Source organism: Molothrus aeneus, chromosome 18 (assembly GCF_037042795.1).
Source record: "Molothrus aeneus isolate 106 chromosome 18, BPBGC_Maene_1.0, whole genome shotgun sequence".
Classification (NCBI taxonomy): Eukaryota; Metazoa; Chordata; class Aves; order Passeriformes; family Icteridae; genus Molothrus; species Molothrus aeneus.
Genome location: NC_089663.1, coordinates 1,941,047 through 1,961,466, shown reverse-complemented (window position 1 = coordinate 1,961,466; position 20,420 = coordinate 1,941,047). Strand labels below are relative to the sequence as shown.

The following is a 20,420-nucleotide window of genomic DNA, read 5'->3' as shown; positions in this document are numbered from 1 at the left end:
GATGTTCTGGGGGGTCACACCTGGGTCTCCTGTGGGTCACACCTGGGGCTCCTGTGGGTCACACCTGGCCCAGGGGTTTGGCTGCTGGGGTCACACACGGGGACAAGGGCAGGGGACCCAGGGGATGAAGGAGCAGCACAGAGGCTGAGCTGTGAGAGGTGGGTTGGGAACTGGGCTGATGGGTTTGGGGGAGTATGGGGTGCATTGGGGTGGAATATGGGGTCTGTTTGAGGGGAATTTGGGATGTATTTGGGGGGAATATGGAATATATTTGGGCAGAACATAGGGCATACCTGGGGAGAATATGAGATACATTTGGGAGAATATGGGATATATTCGAGAGGAATGCTGGATATATCTGGGGGGAATATGGGATATATTTGGAGGGAATATGGGATATATTAGGGGAGAATATGGGGTATATTTGGGGGGAATATGGAATATGTTTGGAGGGAATATGGGGTATATCTGGGAGGAATCTGGGATATATTTGAGAGGAATATGGGATATATTGGGTGGAATATGGGATATATTTGAGGGGAATATGGGATATATTTGGGTTGAATATGGGATATATTTGAGGGGAATATGGGATATATTTGGGTTGAATATGGGGACATATTTGGAGGAATATGGGATATATTGGGTGGAATATGGGATATATTTGAGGGGAATATGGGATATATTTGGGTTGAATATGGGGACATATTTGGAGGAATATGGGATATATTGGGTGGAATATGGGATATATTTGAGGGGAATATGGGATATATTTGAGGGGAATATGGGATATATTGGGGAGAATATGGGGTCTATTTGGGTGGAGTATGGGGTATATTTGGTGGGAATATGTGATCTCCAGGCACAAAAAGCCTCTCTGGATCAGTGATGGAGTAGAGTGATGAGGAAGAAGCCTCAGCCAGGGGAGCAGGGGAAGGCTATTCCCTGCCAGAGCTCCCTGCATCCATTTCCAGAATGGCACAAACGTGGAAATTCCAGGGAACCTTCTCCTTTCTGAGGTTTTAAAGTTTTGCGTCCAAGTGCAGAAGAATGAAGACAGATCAGAAATGCAAATGAAATGTTTTGAGCAACACAAAGAGATTTTGGTGGTCCTGAGGAAGGTGGAAGAGAATTTTCTCTTTGGGAACTGCAAAATTATGGGGTTTGTTCCAAGGCAAGCTGGAGCCTGAAACCTTGAAACCTTTTCTGAACTGAATTCCTGCTCTGAGCAAACTTCTCCCTCTCGGGGCTGCTGCTTGGACTGAAACTGCCATGTTTCCATCATGCTGCTCATGTCATGGAAGAGACCTGGGAAGGAAAATAAACCCTGGCAACTCAGTGGGGAGGGGGGGAAGGAGGAGGGAAGATGGGACCTGACAATCTCCCCAGAGCTCTGAGGGAAAAACAGACCTGGGTTCACTGGCAGGGAGTGAATCAAACTCTATTTTTGCTTCCTAGCCCACGGTGAGCCTCGTGGCAGAAATGCCAGCTCTCATCATACCTTGAGCCCCACATCTGTGCTCCCTTTCCTGATTGCAGATGGCCTGAGCTGAGGAGCTGTGGTCACTCCATGGACACACCCTGAGGGCACAGGGTGGGAGGAGAAGCCAGCAAGGAGAATTCCCCTGGGGAATGCAGACCCTGGGGGCAGGGGATGGAGAGGAACTGATTGTGTCCCCAAAGCAAATTTAGGATCAATCAATCAATCAATCAATCACAGAATGGATTGGAAGGGATCTTAAAAAACATCCAGTCCCACCCCTGCCATGGCAGGGACACCTCCCACTGTCCCAGGTGCTCCCAGCCCCAATGTCCAGCCTGGCCTTGAGCACTGCCAGGGATCCAGGGGCAGCCCCAGCTGCTCTGGGCACCTGTGCCAGGGCTTCAGAACCCTCCAGGGAACAATTCCTTCCCAATATCCCACCTAACCCTGCCCATTTTGAATCCATTCCCCTTATCCTGTCCCTCCATGCTCCTATAAGAAGTCCCTCTCCATCTCTCTTGTAGGGTCCCTTCCAGTTTTCCTTGGAAGTAACACCGGAGCGAGCAGCTGGGTGTAGTTTGAATTGGTTTAACCAAAGCCCATCTTGAGCAAGAAGTTTTTGGCTCTCTGTGGACAAGCTCAGCCTTGTGCCATCCCCTCCTGCCCTGGGAATGCTGTCCCAGCTCCCTGAGCCAGATTGGATCCAACAAAGCGCCCTGGGCTGGGGTGGTCAGCACCAGGCAGAGAGGAGACAGACCAGGATCCATCCCAATCCCACCATCTCCAGCTGGATCAACAGGCAGAGAGGAGACAGACCAGGATCCATCCCAATCCCACCATCTCCAGCTGCCCCAACAGCCAAACAGGCCAGGCTGGAGGTGTCCAGCTCAACCTTGAGCGAGGTTTTGCTCCCTCCTGGGTGTAGGCAGAGCTCAGTTCCTGCACTGTTCCTGCCTGGAGGAGTCAGGGCTGAGCTGCATCCATCTGATGAGGCTCACTGGGGCTTTTTTGGCATTTCCTTGGCACTGACCAACACTCTCCCCAGCTATCCACTCCCCATTGTTCCCTGGCCTTTCTGCACTTCTCCTGCCATCCAAGAAAACTTGGAGTGCAGGAGACCTTGAGGCTGCCCTGGCTCTGTGTGAGCTGAGATGAGGAGATGAATCATCCCCAGCCCAATCCCACAGAAATGCCCTTTGCCCTGCACAGCAGCTCCTGACAGCTTCTCCCTGCAGTCAATCTTTCCCACATCCCTGCTCCAGCCTGGGTCTTCTCCCTCATACCACAAGAGCCAGACTGCAGCTTTTCATCAAGCAGGAGAATTTGACTGAAAAGTGGATTTTCATCCCCAAGGTATAGGGATAACAAAGACATTATTATTATTATTATTATTATTATTATTATTATTATTATTATTATTATTATTATTATTATTATTATTATTATTATTATTAGGATATTGAAAACAAAAAAATGAGATTTTGGTGAAGTTCCTGCTTTGCTGCTTCAAGATCCTTCAGTTTAAGTGAAATCAAAGTGAAATCAAAGCATTTCTGTTTAATCTCTGAATAAATGAGACTCCTCAGAGTAGAATCACGTTTTTCATCCCTCCCCACGGCTGGAGCAGAATTTCCTTGGAGATCCTGCAGCTGCTGGGATGGGAGGACATGGTTTGAAGGGTGAGGCTGCCCCTGTTCAACCCCAATGTTTGGGATTGTGTTCCCTGAGCTAAACCAGAGAGGATTTTGAAGCCTCCCTGCACATTTTGTACCCAGTCCTGACCTTTTCAATGTCTCAATCCTTAAACCAGGCTCTCCCAGGATGGGATTAAAGCATGCACAGCCCAGACAGGTTTTTGGAGAGCATCCTGAGCTCAGGGGTTAACTCACTTCCCATTGCACGGCAGATTTCTGAATTTTCCAAATCCCAACAATTCGATTGAACAATTGTTGAACAATTCTTGTTCAAAAAGTGAACCTGGAGAGTAGCTGTGCTGGGGAGGGGGTGGCAGAAAGGACACACAGACACCAGCACTGAGCCCAGCAGATATTTTTTCCCTCTGACTCAGTGTGAGCACCCTAACAAGCTTTGAGTACCGTGTCCTCCACGGGAAGCAGGAATAAATTGGGAGAGCAGGAACGACATGAAAACAACTGAAAATAAAACAAGGAAGGTGGAAAACACAGAGGGTGTGGGTGGGATTGGGATGGGAACGAGCGGGAGCTCAGCCTTGGCTGGGAGCCCATGGGGGGACCCCGCTGTGGCTCTCCCCTCTTGTTTCTGATAAAGAAAAATGAACACAACGTTTTCCTTTTCCTAAGAAGTGTCTACAGCAAGAGAACCTGAAATTACAGAGAACTTGGCATTTCAGGTCTTTCCGTGGCCGAGGCACAGATCTGCAGCTCCCGCAAACCCTCAGGGCTTTTCCAGCCAGTCAATAAGCGAGGGCAGCCACAACCCTGCTGCAGCACTTGACACTGCTAAAACGTGTTTGGGGACTTGGGGAAAAGCAGCAGGAAAAGGCAACCTAACAGTGTTAATGAACGGTCAGGAGGAGAGGGAGTTGGGACTGAAAAACCTGGCTGCAAACAACAGCTCTGGAAAGCAGGAAGGGCCCCGGGGAGCTGCCCCGGCTCCGGAGCGGTGCTCAGGGAAACGCTGAGGAAAATCGGGAGCTGTGCCACTTCCCCCTCCTCAACGGGACGTGGGACAAGCGTTGTTCATGTCCCCACCCATGCACACGAGTCCTGAAACAGCGATCTGGCTCTAGGAGGAGCAGGGGCAGATCCATCCCGGCATTTCCACAGGGATTGGCCATCCCGAGCTCTCGATAGGGAACATCTCCCCCATCCCCACCAGGCTGGTCCCACTGCCCTCGCCCGTCTTGGCTTCAGATGGAGCTGGACTGGGGCTCTCCTTCCCTCTCCCAAAAGGTTTGGAAGCTCATTTCTCCTGGGAAGCACCGTGCCCTGCTGGTCCGACCTTCCTCTCCCATTAAAGTTAGAGCAGATTTCAACTGGAGAGCTCTAAAGCAGGACCACAAGGAGAGGAATACCCTGGACATTATTTGACAGGTGGGGAAACTGAGGCACAGAATTTTGCTTCAACTTAACACAAATGGAATTGAGAAATGGAACAGAGATTTATCCCAGCCCAGCCCGTGATCCTGATCCACCACATCACACAGCTCAGCTTTCCATGAGACATTATTCCCAATCTCCCCAATTTCTCATGCTTAGATCTTCCTTCCACAATCTTCTCCCAATTTTTCATCTTCCACTTCCCCCTTTTTCCCCATCCCTTCCCCTCCATCTCCACCCCGCTGTGCCAGGCAGCAGCCAGCTGTGGAGAGGCGCTCACCGACGCCTCGGTGAGCCAAAACCAGCGCGTTCCACCAAAGGTAAAAAATGTATTTAGGGACCTACCAGTCCACCTGGACTTCTATATCCCGTGTCTCTACCTTGGAGGGCGCATCTCCATCGCTGTCCTTACTGCTGCTGCTCTTCAGCAGGTCCAGGACGGGCTCAATCTCTTTGAGCAGCTCGTCCTCCATGCTGCCGTTGAGGCAGGAGTGAGCACAAGCCCCGTCCTTGCTCCTGCTGCCTTCCGGCCCTTTGCTGCCAGGAACGAGCCCGTTAACGTGGACGTGGGTCTCCACCTCCTTGCCTGTTTCCCTGCTCCACAGCGATCCCATGGCTGCTGGCTGCTCTTTGCTTGGGTTGGACAAGTCAACCGCCTTGGGAGCCGGGCACAGGGGTCTGGTGACACGGACGGTTTTGGGCGTCCCGTCGCCTGTAAAAGTGGTCTCCAGGTGAGTGGTGAAGCCCTCAGGGCCACGCAGGATGAGGACCACGTAGGTCTCGGAGGCGATGCTTCTCAGGATCTCCAGCGCCGTCTCATAGCTCATGTCCACCAGGGGCCTGCCATTGACGGCCAGAATGATGTCCCCAGCCTGGATGAGGCCACTCTGCTCGGCAGCCCCGCCCCGGATCAGGTCCGAGATGATGACGGGCGGTTTGCTGACGCGCTCCTTCACCAGGAAGCCGAGGCCGCCCACCTTGCGCTTGAAGAGCCTCACCGAGATGACGTTGGGCTGGATCTGCTGCACGCTGAACACATTCTCTTCCATGGCAGCCCCCTCCTCCAGCTCGCTCTGCAGGACCTCAGCACCCGCTGGACGCAGGGGAATTCGCTGTCCGAGGGTGGGAAGGGACAGCTCTGCCTTTTGAGGAGCTGGACTCACTGGAAAACTCCCCTGGGCTTGGGCTGCCGAGGGGCTTCCTGCGGCATGCTCGGTGGCACTGCTCTCCGAACAGCAGAAAAGCGGGAAAGTCACCCCTGGGAAGGCAGGCTAGGAGCAGGGCTGGGCATCGTCCGGGATGGGAAACATTCCAGCTTCCAGTCAGCCGCTGGCACAGAGGGGGAGGCGGCCCGCTGGCTTCACCGGCATCCCCGCCGACGGTGCGCGGGCTTCTTTATCTGCAAAGGAGGGGAAAAACCAACAAAGGAGGGAGATAAGTGAGGCAGGGCAGGCGCAAGTGCCTGCTGAGCTGAGCACGCCACGGGCACCCCGTCCCCACAGATGTCACCCCCCCGGGCTGCGTTTGGGAGCCAGGCTGCAGCCTCGCAGCGCTCCGGGCTTTGTTTCCTCCACCTCCCCCTGCGAAAATCGGCACCATCTGTTCGGCGGGGGCGCGGGGGGAGCGGGCAGCCCTGGCAGGGGCCGCTGGGCAGGGCAGGGCCGTGCTGGGCAGCCCGGCTCGGGCGCTGCCCGCTCTGCCCACCCTGCAAGGCTGGTACACCCAGGGGGCTAGGCCGGGCTCGGGATCCCCTCGCCGGGTGTTCTCCAGAGCATCCCGCAACCTGCTGGGTGAGAAGCCGACAGGGAACGGGCAGCCCTGCCCGGGAGGAAACCTGTTCCGGAGGTGGCTCCAGGAGCAGCAGCCAGGGAACAGAAGAGGCCGCTCAGCTCCCCTTCCTTCCCCCGACTTAGGAAAACACTTGCAAAGGCAATCGCTGCTTTTAAGGTTGGCTGCAGGGATCAGCGCTCAGCTCCTCCTCTCCCCAGATTCCCAGCCTGGCACGGGGAGAAGGAGGCGACACTCGCCCTCCCCCGAGCCCAGCCCCGCTCCCGCACCAACCGCTCCAGAGGAGGGGAAACATCCCCGGGAGAGCAGCACGGAGCTCATCCCGCCCTCGGGGCAGCATCCCCGGGAGGGCAGCGCGGAGCTCATCCCGCCCTCGGGGCAGCATCCCCGGGAGGGCAGCGCGGAGCTCATCCCGCCCTCGGTGAAACATCCCCGGGAAGGCAGCGCGGAGCTCATCCCGCCCTCGGTGAAACATCCCCGGGAAGGCAGCGCGGAGCTCATCCCACCCTCGGGACAGCATCCCCAGGAGGGCAGCACGGAGCTCATCCCACCCTCGGGGGAACCTCGCCTGGAGGGCAGCACGGAGCTCATCCCACCCTCGGGGCAGCATCCCCGGAAGGGCAGCGCGGAGCTCATCCCACCCTCGGGGCAGCATCCCCGGGAGGGCAGCACGGAGCTCATCCCGCCCTCGGGGCAGCATCCCCGGGAGGGCAGCACGGAGCTCATCCCGCCCTCGGGGCAGCATCCCCGGGAGGGCAGCACGGAGCTCATCCCGCCCTCGGGGCAGCATCCCCGGAAGGGCAGCGCGGAGCTCATCCCGCCCTCGGTGAAACATCCCCGGGAAGGCAGCGCGGAGCTCATCCCACCCTCGGGACAGCATCCCCGGGAGGGCAGCACGGAGCTCATCCCACCCTCGGGGGAACCTCGCCTGGAGAGCAGCACGGAGCTCATCCCGCCCTCGGGGGAACCTCGCCTGGAGGGCAGCGCGGAGCTCATCCCGCCCTCGGGGCAGCCTCGTGCAGCCGGGCACGGCTGGAACGGCCCTCGCAGGGCTCGGGGAGTCACAGCCCATTGGCTCCTGATGGGACCCTTGTTCTTACAAGCCACGCTTGGCTTCTGTCACTTCTGCTCCCGAAGCCTCCCCGCGCTCCCCTCGCGTTTTTCTCAGATGCTCTGGAGAACGTTTCTCTCCAGGACTGTGCCCTGACACTTCGCATCGAGCCAGCGCCTTCTTTTCTTTTTTAAAGTCGGAGTTTTAGGCAGAGAACAGAGGGCACGTGTTCTGCTGGAGGCACTGACATGGCAAGGAGAACAATCTTCTCTCTCCCCATGCTCAGGGCAGCTTTGGCACCTCCAGCCCCAGATGGGACAAACAGGGACCTGAGGGGCAGGGCAGGGACACCAGCGCCACTTGGGCACGCTAATCCTCATGTGAGGAACGCTGCTGACCCCAGGCTGAGCTTTTTAGCAGCGAATTAGGAATAAAACAATTCGAGATCCATAACCCAAACCCATGGGTTTAACCCCTGCGGCCCTTCCCCTGCTGTGACTCGGCCCTGCAGAGCAGCAGCAGCAGCTTGCAAAGGGTTAAATACCACTGGGTCACATCCTCAAGGGCTAATTAATGCCCTAATTGCAAATTACACTGGATCAGGACCCCGGGATGGGCTGTGCCGCCTCCCGGGGCTCGGGCAGCAGAGCAGGGCAGGGAAGGTTCCAGTTTCGGGGAGGACGGAGGAAAGCAGGAATTCGCTTCTACCCGACAGGTCCTGCCCCTTTCCTCCCTCCCACCTCTCCATCCCTTCCCCATCCCCACCCCGCTTTCCCAGCCGAGTTTCCCCTTTTTTCCAGACTCTTTAGGATTCACAGGATCCGCTTCCTTCTCCCTGCCAGGCTCTGATTTCCCGACCCCTCTCCCCCACAAGGTGACCGTCACTGTGCGGGCAGGGCTGAGTCACACCAAACTCATCCCGATGAGCCTCCTGGGGACAAAGGTGGCCTCGGGAGCAGCCGCAGAGCCCCGGGAGCACGGAGCAGAGCTTCCTGCGAGGGGCCAGCCCCGCCGTGCCCTCGGGGCTCTCACCCCGGCGAGTTCTGTGTGCGCATCTCTGCGGGCACAGCCACCGTGGGCACCGCCTGGCACGGGTCCCTGTCACTGCCAGGGCTGCCAGCCGCTCACACGGGCAGATGTTGCACAGCTGGAGGGGACCGTGGATGTCCTTCAGCACCCCCCGACCTCAGAGCGGGACTTGCTGAGCTCGCTGAAAAGAGCTGAGGAGCCCCCGGTGTTTAATCCCTCTCTCTTCTCCCAGCAGGATAATTTCCAGCTATTTCCATGGAAAGGGTTGTAATTTCTTGTGTGTGCTCAGCAATCCCGTGGAACCGCTGGGCGTTTCTAGGTGCTCATTGTTGCCTGCCCCCAAACCCATTGACACCTCAGCATTCCTCACAAAAGGGATGAGAAGAAAAAAGTCGATTTTAAGTGGTACCTCAACACCCATCCAGAGATTTGTCCTTTTTTTTTCTGCTGCTCCTCAGAGTGAGGAAGGTCAGAAAAGAGCCAGAAAGGATAGGAACAGGCAAGGAGAGGAAGGACAGACAGGCCCCAAGCCCCTCAGCCTCCTGCTCCTTTAGGGAATAGCTGGATAAGGATTTTCACAGAATCATGGCATCATTTACATTGGAAAATATTCCTAAAGATCATTGTGTCTGATTATTTTCCAACTGGAAAACCTTGCACAAACTCAGAGTGCAGAGAAGAGGGAGAGGGAGAAGTTCAGGGAGGCCTTGGAAAACTCCCCCAGGAGGGTCAGGGCTCTCCTGTCCCACTTTGGGGTGTCCCAGGTCTGATTTCAGAGGGGACGTGGTTTGTGTGGAGCCCAAAGTGCTCAGCCCTGTGGGTGGCTGAGCTGTGCTGAGCTCTGTGAGCCCAGAGATTCCCAGCTCTCCCTCCCAGCACCATGAGGACTCTGATTTATGCACCCCAGAGCCAGCTCAGACATTTAAAAGCTACTGGAGGTGTCAGGTCCAACTCCTTAAAACAGTGAGAGCGGGACGGGGTTTCAGCAGGGTAGGAATACTTATCCCACCCCAAAAAACAGCCAGGAGAGGGAAAATCCACCAGCAAAGCCTGGCTCAGCTCGCTGTCAGGAATAAACCCTGCTGGAATAGTCCTCCATGGATGGTGCCACCCATGGTTTATTTGGAATAAACCCTGCTGGAATATCCCCCAATGGATGGTGCAACCCACTCCTGCCTCAGTTTCCCTGCCCTTCCCAAAGCATGAACCCAACTCAAACTACAGGAGAGCAACAAGCCCTGAAGAAAGGCAGCACCCCAGGCAAGCCTTAACCCTGACCCCAACACCAACCCTGGGAACAGCCCTCCTTTGCCTGATGGGTTTGGGGGAGTATGGGGTGTATTTGGGATAGATTTGGGGGGAATATGGGGTATATTTGGGTGGAATATGGGATATATTTGGGGAAAATATGGGATATAGTTGGGTGGAATATGGGGTATATTTGGGTGGAATATGGGATATATGTGGGTGGAATATGGGGTATATTTGGGGGGAATATGGGGTATATTTGAGGGGAATATGGGGTATATTTGAGGGGAATATGGGGCATATTTGAGGGGAATATGGGGTATATTTGAGGGGAATATGGGGCATATTTAGGTGGAATATGGGGTATATTTGGGGAAAATATGGGATATATTTGGGGGGAATATGGGGTCTATTTGAGTGGAATATGAGATATATTTGGGTGGAATATGGGGTATATTTGGGGGAATCTTCCTCTTTCAGGGGAAAGCAGCAGAGCCTGCTCCCCTCCAGCAGCGAGGAAGGCTCAACCAACCAACCCCACGGGAAGCTCCTTGCGCTGCCAGATAACATTCCAAGAATAAACCCAGGCACAAACCTTAATGGAATGATGTAAGAGTCCCTGTCTGGAGACCACACTGACATTTAGGGAAGGGGAAAAGGGGAAGACCATGTGGTGATGGGATACAAATCATGTGAACAGTGCAAATTACCAAACACCCAGTGCAAACAACGAAATAACTATTTAGTGCAATACAACAGGATGATTTGATTTCCAAGGCAAAGCGGAGGAGAAATCAATCTCGGGAGCTTTAACACAATCTCCTGACTGTGCCAGGCAGAGCCGCAGGCTGTGCCGGGCTGGGCCGTGCTCAACGCCAGCCCTCGGCCTCACAAATCCATTTGGAGCCCTGTTCTCCCGGTGATAATGGCTCCTGCATGCCTGTGCCAGCTTTAAATGGGCACCATTGTCCTCTTTAATTAGCTTTCGTGGGATTTATAGCGCTCGAGGAAGAGCCCTGGCGCTGATGGATTGATGCCCATTTAATTTTTACGACCCACGGAGCATCGGTGGATGGGATGAGGAGCGCTGGGATGCAGCATATGCACAGTTCCTGTAAACCTGCGTGGCTGTGCCTCTGAAAAGGGAATGTTCAAGTGATTCCCTGGCAGGCAGCTCGCTGGTGCCAGCAGTTCCATGCTCCATCCCTGCCCAGGGTGTCCTTGTCCACGGCCTTTTAATCCTCAGATAATGTTCCTCTGATGTCTCAAGTTTTAGCTTTTACCTGTTTCAGATCCTGCATTAGTGTATAACTCTGAACTGATGCAGAGGGTTAGCTGGCTCTCCTCACATTTTGGGCAGACAGAACAATCCTTCCAGGCCTGAGAACCCAGGTCACCAACACAGCCTCAGGCCCAAAAAGTGTAAACAAAAGGGAATGGGGTGGAGGAAACCGAGGGAATGTGACTTCATTACCTGAAGTGTAATTGGACAATTAACCTCTGGAATGCAAATAGACCAAACTTAAATCTGTCTGAGAAACTCAGGACCATTGCCCACCTTGGGTGTAGCCTCTGTGAGACTTTTGCACTGCTCGAGGGGTATCCTTTGAAGGCCTTTAACAAATACCTACTTTATTCTTTTAGCTCTGTCTAGCCTCTGTTCCAGGATCACCTCCAGCTGGAACCACCCTCAGCCTCCCCAAAATCCACCCAGGAAGGGCGAGACCTTTTCCCTCTAAACCCAAACGATGGCTCTGCTCCTCCCTTTCCATTCCCAGCTCAATTCCCAACCATTCTTGGGTTGGGAATCATTACTCCAGCTGGGCTGGGACCTTGCCTTTGCCCACAATAAAGCTGATTTCCACCAGGAGTGACTGTAATGAGGCACTTTGCCATCTGTACAATGCCCTGGTGCCAGTCGGTGCCCGCTGACCTGAGCTGGCACCAGCAAAGGGATGGAACTGCACCACTGCCAAAGGGATGGAATGCCACAGGCTCCACCCTGGAGACCCCCTCACCTCCCCGTGGCTCGCTGCACCCAAAACATTCCTGTTCCTGCAGGAAGGGCAGTTAATCAGATAAATCCTTGCTTCTGGTAGAAATAAATCCATGGCCAGACCCCAAGAGGGTTCATCTGCCTCTAATCAGGGGTTGTTTCCTGGAAAACAAACCACAACTGTTTGCTCATCAATCTGCCCCAAAGCCCCAGGACCTGCACATTTATCCAGCTGCTGGCACCTGGTTTGGTGTCCATACCCTCTCCAGGGAATGGAGCAGCCAAGGAGAGCCAGGTCCTGCTGGCACAGCAGCCACAGGAATGTCTGGGCAGTTCAAATGATCATTGCAGCTCCCTTCCAACACAAATATTCCATTTTTTCCGATCTGCTCCTATCCCATCCCACTCACACCCGTGTCCTGCACACTCCTGATCATGGGACAACAGTGCTGGAGGAGGCAGAGCCACCCCGAAACTTTCCTGCAATTTATTGGAGCCCCTCACCCCCCTTCCGTTCACCCCACCCGGCACAACCCGAGCAGAACGCACGAAATGCATTTTAATGTTGCCAAGACAACTGTGTTGACAAAATCCCCCTTTTTCTGTAGCTGCCAGAACCAGGGTTTTGTTGTAATTTGGAGTTCAGGACTGAGCAGATTTCTGCACCACGCCTGCCTTTCCTCTTTTGCTGTTTCCTACAATATTTCCCCGGCGCCTGCGGTGTGTGGCTCCAACAGAATTTAGATAAAAGCGTCAATTCTGCCGCTCGCCCCATCTCAAACTGATGTTCTTATTAGGGCTTGGCCCATCTGTAAAACCTCAATTCCGCCACCATCAATTTTCTGAGAGGCTTGGAATTACACCAGTGACTCCAGCGTGACAAATTGGGGCAGTGTTAACACACCGCCACTTTGTCCTGGAAGACAAAATAGGTAGGGAGGAAATAAATGAGAAAATGCCACTTGATGGATGGTCTGGAAGTCCAATCGCTGCATGAGAGGGGAATTGGGGCTCCATTTAGGAAAAAAACAAAAGAAAAAGGAAATTTCAAAATCACAGCAGGTTGGCTGGAGCTGTAATAGCTCAGGAGCTGCCAGCCAGCATCAATAAAGTCAGGGATGGAGCTCTGAGTCCATCCAGGAATAAACTCCTGCTCCTGTTCAGCCCCTCACGTCCCCTCCTGTGCTGCTGACACCCCAAAATCCTTCTTGCCTGGCATTAAATTTCCCAATAAATCCTGTTGGCACTGTTTTCCTAAGGAGTGACTCCTGTCCCTGTTTAAAACCCCTGGGAGGAGATCGGGCTCCTCGTGGCCCCCAGCCCCCAGGCAGATCCCAGGAATTCTGTCCCTGAGACAGCTCTGGGATCTCCTGAGCACTGCCACCACCCCTCTCCAATAGGAGAAGGGGCAGGATTGAGATTCCTCCCTTCCCCAGGGATGAATCCAACACATGGAGCCACGGCACAGCTCCTGCCCTGTTGGCCCTGGCATCCTCAGGGACGTGCCAGGGGAAAATTGAGGATAATTTGTTCCCCCGAGTTTCTGGCCATGCTTTGCATTAGCACTTGTTGCCATAGTACCAACAACAGCAGCAAAGTTCTCCAGGGGCCTCCTGGGACCTGTTCCTTGTCCTACAAGGGCTCTGACTCTAATTCCAGCAGGACTCAGTGGGGGAGATGATGTGGAGTTTTCTGTCTCTTGGATTTGCTGAAGGTGCTGCCAGTGGGAGAGAGGCTGCTCCTTGGAAGCAGCACCAGCCTCATCATCCTCACCCCTCCAGCATCCCTGAATGTGGATGTGGCAAAAAACCCCAGGAGTGTGTGTGGGAGAGGAATGGAAATGGACCCCATTGATCCCAGGGGTTCTCCCCTTCCCTATGGAAGCTAAACCAGCTCCATTCCCCATCCCAAATCAGCTTTTCCCTGTGCCAGAGGAGAGGATTTTGGCTCCCCAAGCACCTGCTCCTCACTGCTGGCATTTGGGGCAGGCTGTGACCCCAGGGCCAGCTCGGAGCCCTGGTCCCAGATGTGGCAGGGATGCTCCATTTACTGCCTGGTGGGGATAAGGCCAATCCCTGCTCGGAGGGCACTGAGCTCCCCAGCCTCTGAAAGAGAGAGAGAACCTCACGTTCCAGCACGTCTGGAAACGTAAGCATGAAACTCTGGAAAATGGGATTAAGACAAGCTCCCCTAGAAGGGCATTGCTGGATCCTGTTAAGCATTTGGGGATTGTCACGGAGAGGAGAAGCCGTGGAAAGCGTTTCCTTGGCATCAGTGCCCCCCCTTTTTTAGGGACACACACACACAGAACCTCCAGATTTCCATGCTCCACATGCAGAGCCACCACCCTGGTGACATCTGGGCTTCCCAAATCCACATCCTGCACAGAGGGTGACAACCCAGGGTCCCTTATCACAGGGCTCATTTGGGATGGTGACAACCCCGGGTCCCTTATCACACACAGAGCCCATCAGGGCTCATTTGGAACGAGCATGATTTATCCAGCCTCAGCCAGACAGCAGCTCCCAGGCCTCTTTGGGACACAATACATTTATTTTTGGAGGGATCAGATTGCATCTATAGATTTGATTTAACGCACAGATAGGATGGGAGCAGTGGGAGCAGAACAAAGGCATCAGAGCTCGCTCGGAGCCGCCTCTCTAACCCGGCCCCTCGTTAGCGGGGTTGGGTTTCTTTAGGGGAAAATTGATGGTATCAACAAGTATCAAACAATATCCTCGTTCCTCGGGAAAGGTAAATGCTAATCTATGCGAGCTGAGCTCATGTGACTTATCAGTTACTAAAAATAGTTGTTTTCAGGCACTGATTTAGGGAATCTGGCAGATTTCCTAAGCCTTTGTACAGACACACCACTGAAATGGAAAAGACAAAATACACAAGCAGAGCAGGGAGGGGGGAAAAAAATCTGACAGGGCCAAAACGGCCCCTGAGGGTGAGGGAGGACCCATCCCTCCCCTGAGCAGCCAGAGAACGTTAATTCCAAGCGAGGATTCCAAGGAGGATTCAGCCCAAACCCCTCTGCCTAAGATGGCCTCTCGCTCACAGTTGAGGCGCTGGCAGGGGGAACACACAGAATCCAAAGGGCACGAGGGATTGTCCCTTTCCCGGGCTCCAGAGGGGCTGTGATGCTTCTCCCAGAGCGGGTACCTGAGCAGGGAAATGCCCCCTCCCAGCCCACGGCTGCGGGGGAAGAGACTCCGCACCCGGAGTTTGTTTGCAAACATTTGAAACTGCAGAGTCTGTGCCTGAGTTTGTGGCGTCTTTAAGGAAATATTCTGGGAAATACAAGCTGGGAAGAAAAGAGAGGGAGGAGGAAATTGCTGATGCAAACCCAAATTCTTTAAATAAGGCTTCCCCACTGAGACCTTGAGCAGAAAATGATAACTAACAAATGGTGCAGGTAGAAATTCCTGGGAGAGTGATTTCCCCCCTGCTCCCAAAGCCTCCCTGCTGCTTCTGTGTGATCATCCCTGTAGATTCCCGTCTGCCAGAGCCGCTGGCACTTGGGAATGTGGGTGAGGGAGAGGAGCTGGTGTTTGAAGCAGCCAAGCCCCCCACTGCTGCGGCTGCCCCTGCGACCTCCCCCGTCCCCCGTGCCAGGCAGCCCCTGGGAAGGGAAAGGGGGACGGGGGAGATCGGCAAGGGAAAAAGGAAGGAAGGAGAAGCTTCGCCTCCATCTCAGCGAGAGGCGGATCCGCTCCTCGGGGACTCGGCGGATCATTGTCAAGTCGCCTGCCAGAATTCCCTCCCGACAGGGATAACTTGGAAGCGTCGGGAGAAAATGTCCGCACCCGGGCTTGGGGGCTCAGCGAGCGGGGCAGGGACCGCGGCTGGACGGGCAGCGCACACCCGCACACCCCGGCACCAGATGTGCCAGATGTGCCCGCACAAAGAGATCGTTTCCCCTCTGCTTTGCCAGTCAGAACCAAAATCTTTCGGCTGCGAGCCCAGCCGGGGCAGCAGCAGGGCAAACAGGGCTCGTTCCCTCCGGTCCCTGCGGCAGCAGCTCCCGCTGCATTCCCGGCTCATCCAGAGGGACCCGCGGGGTCCTTGGTGGGCAGAGGGACGGGGAACAACCCGGGCTGAACCCCCGTTCTCCCTAAAGGACGGGAACCAGCCACAGCAGGACATCCCGAGGGCTGGAGCCGCACTGGGGAGTCTGTCCCCACCCCGGGCTGGGTGGGGGTCTTGCTTGCACCGCAGTGCCCCGGGGACAGTGAGGACACCCTGGGGACAGCCGGGACATCCCAGGGACAGGGCGAACAGCGAGGGCAGGACCTGGCGTGAGCCACTCCCCACCCCAGCTCGGGCTCGGTGGCATCTCCCGCAATCCCCGTCGGGGAGCGGAGGCTCAGGAGTCCCCGCGCTCCACCGAGTTCAGCACCCGGGACAGCTCTGGCGAGGCGGGCGGATCGGCTCAGACACCCGGGACAGCGCCGCTGCCCCGGGACAGCGCCGCCCGCCTCCCGAAACCGCCTTCTCCCGGGAAACGGCATCCCCCGGCAGGGTGACATTCTGGGAACTGTCCCCCTGCCCTCCCCAAAAACGCCGCCGCCAACCCCAGTTCGGTGAACGGCCGCTCCCCTCGCTGCCCTCTCCGCACCGATCGCCCCCGGGCAGAGTTCCGCCTGTCCCGGGCTCGCTGCCCGCCTGCCACCCCCGCACTCGCTCACCTGCCCCGCCTGCGCTCCCGGCCGGGCACAGCGAGTGCCCTCCCGCTGCCCCATCCCAGCTCCGGGCTGCCGGGAGGGACACCCCGCACCCCGCCGGGCCCCGGGGCGAGCCGGGCTCGGAGGCGCTGGGGGAACTTTGCGGGGTGCGGAGGGGCGGGGGGGGACACCCGCAGTGTGTCCTGGGCTTGGGGAGCGAGTGCGAGCCGCGTCTCGGCGGGGCCACCCGGAGCCGCTTCCTCCGGGCACGTCCCACGCGTGTCCCCGCTCCGCAGAGCCCGGCTGGGGGCACTGCCAGGGCCGGGGTCCCGCGGCCGCCTCCCCTTCCCCGGTCACCGTGCCCGGAGGCGGTGGCGCTTCCGACGGACCGCACGGTCCCGCAGCCCCTGCAAAGTTTCGCGGAGAAGCGGAGCCCGGTGCGGGGCTGGGGGGCACCTACCGTGCGGCGGAGAGGAGCCGTGCCCGGCCTCGGCCCCGCGACCGGCCCCGCATCGCTCCCGGCGGCTCGGCAGGGACGGAGCCCGGCGCGGCGCTGGGCTCGGCTGGGCTGGGCTGGCAGCGGGGAGCCAGTCCTCGCTGCGCCCCTTTATCCCAGCATCACCGAAACGAATCCGCTTTGACGTCCAACCAGGGTTTTTATGGGTGTGGAGCGAGCCGGTGCAGCCCTCATTAGGAGACACTCCGCTCTCCAAATCATACATCTTTTATATAACCTCATTTCCAGCGTGGCTTTTCTTCCCCCTCCCTCCCCTTGCCGGGGAGCATCGCCCACCCCCCCAACTCCCCCACCAATTAAAGAGCTCAGAGACACCCCCCGGCCCCCACTTGTTGCTGGAAGCTCCGCGTCACCCCCCGCGGGCCTGACTCAGCCTGCCCCGGGCGAGTGGGGGGCTCTGTCTGCCCCGGGGGCCAAAGGAGCGGCTGAGCGGTCCCCAAGTCCCTGCCCAGCCCTGCTGCAGCCCCTACACTCCTGTTCCCAGGCAGGTTATGCTGCAGAAAATCCCGCTCTTCTCCCGGCAGCCCGTGCCCGCTCGGTGCCCAGGGCAGACACCTCCATCCCTTCGGGAGCTCCCGGCGCTCCCGGCCCGGCTCCAGGCGGGGCTGGGACATCCCCGAGCCTCAGCTGCCGGAGCTGCCCCTGGAATGCACACGAGGCAGGGAGCAAATATCTCCTCACCCCATTTCCCCTCCTGACTTTCCATCTGCCCCCAAGGCGGCCCAGAGCTTGACATCAGTCTCCAGCCTTTGCGATTGTGCTCATTCCCATGGCAACAACAAACACACAATTATAGATATATAATATTATATAAACCCAGCGGGCTCTCGGGCAGGGCTCTGAGGTTCACCTGCTCCCAGCCTGCTCCCAGCCCCGCAGGCAGCTCCCACCGGAGCACACAGAGGTGTCCTGAGCCTGGGGAAGGTGCCCAGCCCGTGGGTGCCCGGCAGCGCCGGTGCCTCAGCAGAGGCAGGCAAACAACGCAGGGCACAGCGGGCGGCTCAATTACAGAACTTCCCACGGCGAAGGGGAGCGGAGCGGCCCCGCTCCTGCCCGGCACACCGCGAGCTGTGCAGAGGTGGAGAGGCGGAGAGGACGGGCAAACGCAGCAGCAGAATCGGGGCTGCCTCCCCCGTTCCGCCCCTCCTCACCGAGATCAGGCTGTAACACTGTCTGGGGCTAAGGGAAACGTGATTCTGCCTCTTTAGAGCCAGGAGGACTCATCTAAGAGCAAGCTACCCAAGGACATCTGCTCCGATCCACCGGCCAGCGAGCAGCGGGCACACACCGGTGACAAAGGACTTTGTGACCCAGGCACGGGCTGGGGATGGGCAGCTCAGCCCGGGCTGGGAAAAGTCCAAACCCTTCTCCTTGCAGGGCTCACAGCTTAGAGCCGTAGAGCTGCAGGGCTCTGTGGGCTGGAGCAGTTTTCCTTGGATAGGGGTGCAGGCAGACGCAGGGCTGGTGGCTGTGATGTCACCTGTTTGAGGGGACTCTGCACTGCCAAAGCCACCCAACACAAGGCCACCAGCACCTCCTGCTCCTCCTGCCAGCCAGGCAGATCCATCAGAGGCAGCACAGCCCTGATCCAGGGGAGCAGAGCTCCCTGCGCCACTCTGGGACACAGCTTTGGAAGTCCGGCCCTCCCACCCTCCACCCACGGTGGGATCCCAGCCCAGGAACCAGCCCTGGATCCCAGAGCTCTGAACAGATCCCAGGAACAGATCCCAGGAACAGAGCCCTGAACAGATCCCAAGAACAGAGCCCTGAACAGATCCCAGGAACAGAGCCCTGAACAGATCCCAGGAACCCAGAGCTCTGAACAGATCCCAGGAACAGATCCCAGGAACAGAGCCCTGAACACATCCCAGGAACAGAGCCCTGAACAGATCCCAGGAACAGAGTCCTGAACAGATCCCAGGAACAGATCCCAGGAACAGAGCCCTAAACAGAGCTCTGAACAGATCCCAGGAACAGATCCCAAGAACAGAGCTCTGAACAGATCCCAGGAACCCAGAGCTCTGAACACATCCCAGGAACAGAGCTCTGAACACATCCCAGGAACAGAGCCCTGAACACATCCCAGGAACCCAGAGCTCTGAACAGATCCCAGGAACCCAGAGCTCTGCTCATCCTTGGGCCACATCCTCCCGGGGCACTTCCTTCCCCACGGGAATCTGAGCGGGACCAGCTCGTTTTGGGATCCCCGGGAGCTTTGCTGCTGCCCGGAAATCCGCGGGAGCCAGGAGCAAAGTGTCCCTGTGGGAAGGGAGCCGGGGCCTGTCCGTGTCCTGTGCTCCCCCTGCGCCAGGGAGGAGCCCCAGGTCGCCTTTCCCACCCGCTGGAAGCCGTGAGTCAGCCGGGAAGGCAAGGGAAAGGCTTGGAGGCTCATAAACAGCTGAGGAGGCAGAGGGTGGGCTGCGAATGGAGAAGGTGGAGCGAGACCCTCCCCAGCACAGCCGCACCCCTGAGCCCCTTCCCCACACAGCTCCTGGTGCCACAGCCGAGGCTGCGCCTTCCTCCCTCCGGCAAAAAGCGTCTGGGGACAGCATTTCTCCGCAGGGAACGTGTCCCTGTCATCCTGCCTCGCCCCAGAGAGCAGCCCCCGGCTCTGGAGGAACCCCCCCATCCCCAGCCCTGCCCAGCCAGCCTCGTCCATGGAAGTTGCTTTCCCCTTTCCCACAGCTGGGAGCCGATTCAGGCGGCGCTGCCTGGGAAGTTATCCCCCAAAAACTGCTCGGGAGAGGCAAGAGCCGCCTCCCCGCCCCTCGCAGCGCTGCTGCCCGGTTCCCCCTCTCCTCTGGAAGCAGCTCAGCGCCGCTCGCTCCCGGCCATATGCTGCCAGAGGTTAGGGATAGAAACCGAATATAAACCCAGCGCTTAACGCCCAAATTTCCTTCCCAACCCGCCGCTCCCTCTGCTTCCCCTCTGCTGCTGCCCTCGTCCCTCACCCACCTCTCTTGGGGAGCTGCCGAGGAGCCGGAGCTCCCAGCTGGGGGATCCGCCGGGAGTGTGCGGCTCAGGATGCTCGGCTCTCCCTGAGATCCTCGGGAACGCGTGGCCTCGGCACGGATCACACACACACGGATCACAAACACACGGATCACACACACACGGATCACACACACACGGATCACACACACACGGATCACACACACACACACACACACACACACACAGATCACACACACACGGATCACAAACACACAGGGATCACACAAACACACACACAGGGATCACACACACACACACACACACACACACACACACACACACACACACAGGGATCACACACACATGGATCACACACACACGGATCACACACACACGGATCACAAACACATGGATCACACACACACACACACAGGGATCACACACACACGGATCACACACACACGGATCACAAACACATGGATCACACACACACACACACACACAGGGATCACACACACATGGATCACACACACACGGATCACACACACACACACACACACACACAGATCACACACACACGGATCACAAACACACAGGGATCACACAAACACACACACAGCGATC

The 20,420-nt window shown here is 56.9% G+C and overlaps 1 protein-coding gene across 1 annotated transcript in view; it reads right to left on the bottom strand.

Annotated features, from left to right (window-relative positions):
• NOS1 (nitric oxide synthase 1) overlaps positions 1-19,930 on the bottom strand; it is a 70,388-nt gene extending 50,458 nt beyond the window's left edge. The window contains exons 1-2 of the mRNA XM_066562499.1: positions 19,818-19,930; positions 4,909-5,962 (exon numbers count right to left, since the gene is read on the bottom strand). Of these exons, the coding sequence (XP_066418596.1) occupies positions 4,909-5,612 (704 nt within the window). The 5' untranslated portion in view covers positions 5,613-5,962; positions 19,818-19,930. The remainder of the gene's footprint in view (positions 1-4,908; positions 5,963-19,817) is intronic.
• Between the last annotated feature and the right edge of the window lie 490 nt (positions 19,931-20,420).